Source organism: Phallusia mammillata, chromosome 2 (genome assembly GCF_965637545.1).
Source record: "Phallusia mammillata chromosome 2, kaPhaMamm4.hap1.1, whole genome shotgun sequence".
NCBI classification, from domain to species: Eukaryota; Metazoa; Chordata; class Ascidiacea; order Phlebobranchia; family Ascidiidae; genus Phallusia; species Phallusia mammillata.
Genome location: NC_137253.1, coordinates 14,387,482 through 14,395,890, shown reverse-complemented (window position 1 = coordinate 14,395,890; position 8,409 = coordinate 14,387,482). Strand labels below are relative to the sequence as shown.

Below are 8,409 nucleotides of genomic sequence, written 5' to 3'. Positions count from 1 at the left end.
TATAGTTGGTAGAATTAAAACCAGCTTCTTTTAGGAAATCGCCCCGAAGCGGCATACTAATGACTGATATCTGATCTCCCATAAACAGATCGTCGGCTATAAAAATTAATGCTGTTTATTGTTCGTTATTTCTAATGTAATTAAACAGAAATAAGGCTAATTATTAGTCATGTAACAGACAAGACTTAGATTCGTGCAACAGATTGTTTAGCATGCAGTCATGCACAATGCAACCTAGTTTTTCGTTGCTGTAGAGATTGATCCAAATCTTTTACCCATTTAACCCAAAACTAGTCCAATCAGGCAAGCAATTTTTACTTTTTTGAATTATTTCCAAGTTAACATTCGACAATGGTGGTTTTGTGTGGTGCCTGTGTACATTGTACGATTGGCAAACTAAAAACGACTGAGGCAAGTTTGTCAAATCATGTTGCAACAATCAGTTAGCATGAACCGAAATTTATAACTGGGATCACCCCTGAAGCGTCTATTCAGGCCATGTTTCAACAATCTCTGTATGTGAACTGGAACACTACATTCGATAAATACAACGGAAAATGGCACACTGCAAATCAATCAACTGCATTATGTGTACAACGGTATGTAACTGCGTATAACAACAGATTGTTAAAGAAGGTAATACATAAACGGAACTGCAATAACGTGTGTACAAAATAGATAAAGACTGCATTGGCTGAAAAACAATCAACTTTCTCATAACATAAGTTTAGCGCTTAACATTGTAGTAAGGCCTCGGGCGGATGGATTAAGCAAAAAATGCAACAAGCCTACATGAAAAAAAACAAGTAGTTCGTTTGTGGTACAGCAAGACGATCAAACATCAGTATGAAAGTGCAACATTTCTTTTTATTCATTTACAAATAAACAGAATCGTTGTTTGATATGGATTTGGAAGTCGATGGTATGTCTGCACCGTGCAAGAGAGGCGTAACAACAGTTTCTGGAGGCTTTATGTTGTCTGCTGCCATGTCATAGCCCGAAGTGCCAAATGTTGCTACCTCTTCGTAACCGGAGGTCGCTCGCTCTGGTAGTTTTGCTTCAATTGGCTGAAGAGCATCTTCCGGTGGATCATCGATAAGCAATTGCAGGCGTTCAACCAGTTCTGGAAATGTTATGCGTGAGGCAGATTGTGCTATCCAACAAGGGAAAACCACCTTGCACCAAATATCCTGGTTGCAAGTAGGCGGTTTGTTCAGGCGACCTCCACCACGAAGCAATTCATACATTTCATTGTTGGAAACACCTGGGTAAGGTGCTTGGCAAAAGGTCAAGATTTCCCACATAGTTACCCCAAACGACCAAACATCAGACATTGAAGTGAATATGTTATCACCAAGACTCTCAATAGCCATCCACTTCACAGGCATTTTAGATATGTGTGTCTGCCGATAGTAGGTCTCTGCATACATTTGTCTGGACAACCCAAAATCAGAGACTACCGCATTCATGTTTTCATCTAACATGCAATTTCTTGCAGCTAAGTCACGGTGAATAAATTTGTGCTCAGACAAGTACTCCATTCCTCTGGCAATATCAATACCAAATTTAAGAAGGTCTACAAGTTTAAATGTTTTCATTTGTCCAGAGTTTCTCATGGTGAAAAGGTAATTTTTTAGATCCCCATTCTTCATAAATGGCAAAACTACAAGGGGTGAGAAATTGGTGCTTCTAGATCCAAATTTTTGATTTGGATTGCTTAAGGATATCCCGACCAGGTGCATGACATTAGGGTGTTCCAAACCTTTCATTCTTAATCCCTCATCAATGAACAGTTCTTTTTCTTTCAGTGAACAATCTTCAAACTTAATTGACTTTACTGCAACATCTAGTACTGTTTCAACATTGTTTTCATCTATAATTTTTACTTCACCTTTGAAAACAAACCCAAATTCTCCTTCTCCAAGAATTTTTCCTTGTTTAATCTTATCAGGCTTGATTAAAACGTCCTTTAGTTTTGCTTCCAATTCTTGCATGGCTGCTGGAGATCCCTGTCCAGACATAGGTGTATAATAGTCATTAAATGTAGAGGCACCATCCATTGCAATGCCATTTCCCATCTGAGCTGTCAAAGATTGTTGCATCTGTTTTTGTTTGCTTTTTCTTCGAAGTAAAACAACAACCATTACCATGACGAACAAAACAAAAAGGATGGTAACAACTACGGCTACCACTATAGGCAAAACTTCGGACTGTTTATCATTTGGGGTTTCAGTAGCAATTGTCGGAGGTTGGTAATTCCCATCAGTTATTATAAAAGAAGTGTTAGAAAATGCACCACTACCAAGCGTGTTTCCAGCAGCAACTCTCACACTGTAGCTTGTTCCACTGCGGAATTCATTAATTAAAAGAAACTTTTTTAAAGAGGTTTTGTAGCACTTAGTAGCCTGGGTGTCAGCTGCAGTGAGACATACATTAAAATATCTGGTACTTTCAATTTCAGTGTAATCCCATGTCACATTAATAGAGGAGTTGTTAACTTGGTTTGCTTTAATATTTTGCGGTTTTGTGGCTATTTTTCGCTCTTGCCTCCATGGGTTAATATACACTGGTTCACTTAGCTTTGAGTTTCCAATATCATTGGTACAGAATATTGCAATCGTAATTCTTTCTTCATAATTTATAAGAAATTGTCCATCTGTGATAATGTTCCAGCATGTTAATCCAATGGTACAATTAAATGATGTTTTTGCTGTATGTACCTCTGTGGAACAGTTTTTTATTGGATGATTTCCCTTTTGATCTTTGTCGAATGTAACTATTGTCCCATCTGCAATAGTGTTAACATCAGTGATCATGGGACTTAATGGAACTTTGTGAACCAGTGCACTAAATAGTTTTGCTCTGTAAGGTTCTACCCCAGCTGCAGTGTACCCACAAACATGAACAGAGTAAGTGCCTTTTGAAGAAAGGTTTTTGAGTGTCACATTTGTTGTTGACACCTTTGTAACAAAAAGTGGTGATGCATTTGCATCACTTTCATTGTAAAGCTCCACTCGATAACCAATTAACTTTCCTGTGGCCACTTGTGGTGGAAGCGGTGACCAGGTAACAACAGCATCTGTGAAACCATTTAAAGGCTGTAAAAAGGATATGGTAATGTTATTTGGGCTTCCAATGGGCAAAATCAGAGCAAATCTATATAACTTGGACCAGTCAGATACTTTAATGTTGTTTTGGCACCTAACAGAAGCGAAGTAGTTTGTTTTTGGTGTTAGTTGGTCAAATGTCAAACTGGTGTTTTCTGTTGTAAAGTGGACAGTTTGTTGCTTTGTTCTTCTTGCCATGTATCTTATTTTTACGGAACAAGTAGTAAGATCTTTAAACCCAGTATCAAACCTGAGAGTGGCAGTATGATCCACAGAAGTGACACCTAAAATACTGGGTGTAGGAGGTTGCCTGTTCAGTATGATTTCAGCTGTTCGAGATGATGCAGATCCAGCTACATAATCAACATTGCATGATATTGCATACTTTGTAGCATTCTTTGCAATTGCCAAACTTATGTGTGGCAATGCAGTCAGTCCATCACTAAATTGCTTTATTAATTCCCCAGTGTGTGTCTTGTTTGAGTTTGAGTATAAATCGTATTTCCAAATGATAGTTGTAGGTAGTGGGTATCCATTAACAATGCATGGTATTGTTAATGAATCATTAAAGAGAGTTGTAACCATGTTTACTGGACCCTTTACGATGACTGGTGGTGCGAAAACCTGCACTGTTGCTAGATATGATTTCTTCCTGCTTTCAGATGCTGTAGCAACACACTGATAGTCCCCATTGTCAGAGACAGTCAGGTTTTTGAAGTACAGTGTACTTTGAGTCTCACCACTTGTTTTTTGACTTTTAACAACTATGTTGTTACTGGTTTTTAAATTAAATTCATTTTTTAGCCACTGAATCTCAATGTTTGATTTTCCAGCAAAGGCACATTGTAGGGTTCCTGTGACTTTAGTAGTTTTCCAAATTTGGCTTTCTGGTTGTCGGGTGGCATGTAGTTGACATGTCGATGATGAAATTAGTGAAAAAAATGTGTACATGCAAATTAATGAAAACATTTTCAGAACTTAAAAGAAAACAAAAAAGAAACATAAAATAAGAAACGTAAATAAAAAGCATGCAAAATTGCAAATTAACGATAAAAAGTCAAAGTAACTTTGGAACGGAAAACATATTTTTACGAACGATTTAGGTTAAAACTGTTACTAACACAGGACTAACCATAGTTTATCCAACATATCAAGATTAATATTGCTTCGTCTACGCTATCAAAAATGACATTTCCTATTGAGCTTGTCAGACATTTTCGTTCGTCACACGCTTCTGAAAACGCCCACAGATTCAAAAAACAGTCGAAGCGTAAAAAGTACGACAGCAAAAAAATGTTCGCCACGCCACTGTTTGCGGTGAAGTACTGCCTCCAGGTAGGGAATTTCCCTATTTGGTCACGGCGGCCTGTATGGTCAATCAGGCGTGACGGTCATAACTGGACGTAAGCTCATTTATAGTTCTTCTGCTGTCACTTATTTTCGGCTGACGATGACATTTATATGTTGTCTTCATTTTATAGTCCTAATAATATTTGACACAAGTAGGGTACAATGGATAGTCAACTTTGTTCGGCTAAACTACGCTATTTTGCCTTACCATTTGTTGTTAAAGAGCCCCGGCACCGGAAAATTATTTTTTAATATGTTGTTTGTCGTATTTTTATAAACACGATTTCAAATTTAAAACCACAAAAATCGATGTTACTAGTCAAATATTTATGTTTTAAATCTAAAAACACTGACACCTTGCGGATATTTTGTCACTGAGCTCAAACGCCATGTGACGTCACCTCGTACCAACTTGGTTTGGAGCTTGTTTGTAGTCGGTGGTTGTTAACGTTCTGCGACGCCAATTACGTTAGTTAGTTTAGGTATTTTGGTGTTTAAATGTTTTCATTTTTATACTCAAGTGTGAAAAAATGCCTGCAGTGTGTTCTTTGTATGGTTGCAATTCAAGAGGAAATCAAAAGGCCAGCAATATGACACTTTTTCGCTTTCCAAATATAAAGCGATTGCGGTCAGCTTGGATTAAATTTGTTAACGTGAAAAAAGGGACCAACGAAATACAGTGTTCTTTGTAGCCTACATTTCACAGATGAATGTTTCACAAATAAAATGCAGCAGACAGGGGTATGGCAAAAGTTCTGGTGTTAAAGCCAAATGCCATTTCATGTATTCATTAGAACAGTCTTCTTCAGCAAGAAATGGCATTGAGAGCAGCTGCAAGAGAAGTAGCACATGGTATGCTTTAATTAACTGTTTTCTGACATAATCTCATTTAACATTATAGTCTTTAATATTACCATTATGTCATACTAATTTAGTTTATTTTCATGCCATTTACTTGGTAATAACAAAAAAGTGTGGTTATGAAAAAAAGGTGTGATAATATCAATACATTTTCATTTGGGAACCACCCAATCTAAGCTATGAACCAAAATACATTGTGTGTAAAGGAAAACTTCTTTACCTCTTAAATGGTGTAACAGAAGTAAATTAACTGCAGATTTCCCTGGACACTCAGCTAAATTTAGTACATACACAATGATGGATGATGGATATTTGCAACAATAAAATTGTTGCTATTAACCTTGTTAATGTATTCAGATGGTAATTTCATAATATTTTCTAGAGCAATGAAGTGGCAAACAGCAATGATATGGAAAAAGGATTCTTGGGATGCATTGAAAACATCACAAGCAAAGGATTGTTTATTAAAGCCTTTGTGACTGACAGGCATCCACAAATCATTAAATACATTAGTGAAGAATCGTCAGAAACAAAACATTATGTTTGGCATGTAGCTACAAGTATGATAGAAATAAAAGATGAGCATACACCGGTATATTTGTGTTTATGGTTTTCAATTCAGAAATCCAAAAGAAACTGACAGCACTTTCTAACAAAGCATGTTGCAAAGAGTTGGGACCTTGGGTGAAAAGCATATGCAACCACATGTATTGTTGTGCAGCAACATCACAAGGGAATTCACAACTTATAGTTGACAAGTGGCTGTCAGTCTGGCAACGTAACTCTGAAGTCTTCCCCAGCACCATTCAACAAATTTTCTGTAGGCAGTATACATGTAACGCATAGAGATTGCTGGTTGCATGTTAGTAGTTAGTACAGTAAAACTTACTCGTGACGGGTGTTAATTACCCTTATCATGATTTCCCAATTGACGTTTAAATCGATAACATGCTGCTTCTAATACACGTTGAGACATGTAGATTCAAATCCAGGATATACTTTTATACAAAGCAGATTCGACTCGGAATATTCGTTGAACTTGGCTAACTGCTGTTGCACTTACTAATTTCATGGCAGCAAACGCATGATTTTCTCTCCTCCATTATCACATAGTTAGTACATAAACACCTACAATAATTCTGTTACGTGGAAAATACCTTTTGTCAACAACAAAACACCTACCTTTTTAAGCAAACAGTTGTTATTTATTGCTTAACTGTCAACTACGTATACTACGTTAGTTTTATCAGTTGTAAACAATAAAAAAATGTACGCATCAAAGCTAAAACAAGCAATAAAAACAACAGCTGATCAACGCCATTGGTAGAACTACTAACACTGAGCTTGGGCTGGCCCCCGCTCTGGGAATTTCTGGTAGGTGGCGCTAAGGAGAATAGGCGTTTATGGTGCTGACTCAGCAATTATTCTTACCATAAACCCAAACTGCTGTAACAGCACCATAAACGCCTATGCTCCTTAGCGCCACCTACCAGAAATTCCCAGAGCGGGGGCCAGCCCAAGCTCAGTGTTAGTAGCTCTACCAACGCCATTGCTAGAAGTTGGTACGAGGTGACGTAACAATCGCTGCTACATATCAAACCAAGGTGTCGCTCGAGAGCTCATTGTTTGAATGAATATCTCGAAAACGAGAAATCATAGGACAAAAAAAATTAGTGATTCGGAATCCCTGATTTTTGGCAATTCTAAATATCTAAAATGTAGAAAAAGTCACATCGCCGCTGCCGGGGCCCTTTAACAAACGAGCGTTTGGTGACAACATGGGAGTATCTTAGCAGTGCGGCGTTCAAAAGCCGTATAGGTGCTGTGCAACAACGAAGCAATCTGGTGAAACACAACAAGCCTGTCGTCGTTTTTAGAATAATCGGAAAAAGCTCTAAAAACGTGCGGTTACTACTACCTGTCTTTTATGTTCGGAAATTAATCGGTTTAGGCCGAATTGTCAAAAATGTTTAAGGCTTAAACATTTTTGACAATTCGGCCTAAACCGATTTAAGCGGACACCTACAAATCGCCAAAAGAGTACATACTAATGCACCGGCTGGCCATAACATTTCGACCGACCATTAATGGTCTTTTGTTCTGACGATTGCATTTTTTTGTAAAACCCCCAAAACACTATTGACGCAATATGACAATTTACAGCACACAAATTAAACACGAATACGGTTGAAAACAACGTTTTACGTCTTATAGCAACCATACGATGGTTGAGCATTTAACTTGATCGATGCTTGGAAAAACAAAGCATCTGCAGCTTTTCTATAATATGGTTATGTCGATAATACATTGCGCATAGACGTTAACATGGAAATTTGTAACAAATAAGTATTAGATGAAATTGTAGCTTTGTTGGTTTATTTTCAGGATCAATTATAAATCAACAAGTTTCGCCGTTTGTAGAAATTTGCCACAGTTTTTCAGTTACTTTTACAGTTGCCACTATCTTATCAGCGAAGGTGCAGTGCTATTATTGATAAACGACGACACCTTACAACCCAAGTCAGGATGTTTTTGGCCATAAATCTTCAGGTAATTTATTCTGGCACGTTTAGATTTAAACATTTTATCGTAATTACGGTTTTCCAGTTATCGCAGGATCCCGTTCCGTCCGAATATAAAAGTGACGTTGTCAGTTGTGAACGTCATTTTTGCTCGAAAGTAACGTCATTGTTAAAAAGGTAGTTGTTCTGGTATTGGGCATGACAGAATAAAGGCTTCGATTCAAGATGCGACCAAATTCATTTTGAGGTCTACACATTTAAGCAAATTATTAATATAAACACATACAAACCACAAGCAGGCAACAAAGTTGCTAATAGATCTAATTTGACCATGTATTTCAAACTACAATACAATTCTTCTCTAATAAACATTTTTTAAAACAAACCCAATTTTTTTCACACTATAAGCCCTTAATAAGCTTAGTTAAAACACCAAATATCAGAAATTCAGGGAAGATGTCCCTTACATATTTGAATTGAATTGAGTTGAGTTTTTCGCGTTATAAATAAACACAGAGCGACGCAATTTCACTGAACAATCCGGAAAATAGCTACGCAAAGTTGAAATG

General features: G+C 37.3%; 1 protein-coding gene and 1 long non-coding RNA gene across 2 annotated transcripts; one reads left to right on the top strand and one right to left on the bottom strand.

Moving 5' to 3' along the window:
• Positions 1-97: 97 nt before the first annotated feature.
• On the bottom strand, positions 98-4,414 carry LOC145214311 (tyrosine-protein kinase receptor TYRO3-like). The gene has a single exon (XM_080082813.1). The coding sequence runs from the start codon at positions 4,074-4,076 to the stop codon at positions 876-878; it is 3,201 nt and encodes a 1,066-aa protein (XP_079938939.1). The 5' UTR covers positions 4,077-4,414; the 3' UTR covers positions 98-875.
• Positions 4,415-4,673: 259 nt separating this feature from the next.
• LOC145215424 (uncharacterized) lies at positions 4,674-5,913 on the top strand. Its single transcript, XR_013857303.1, has 2 exons — positions 4,674-5,309; positions 5,701-5,913. It is a non-coding gene; the product is annotated as an uncharacterized LOC145215424 (long non-coding RNA).
• The last annotated feature ends 2,496 nt before the right edge of the window (positions 5,914-8,409 follow it).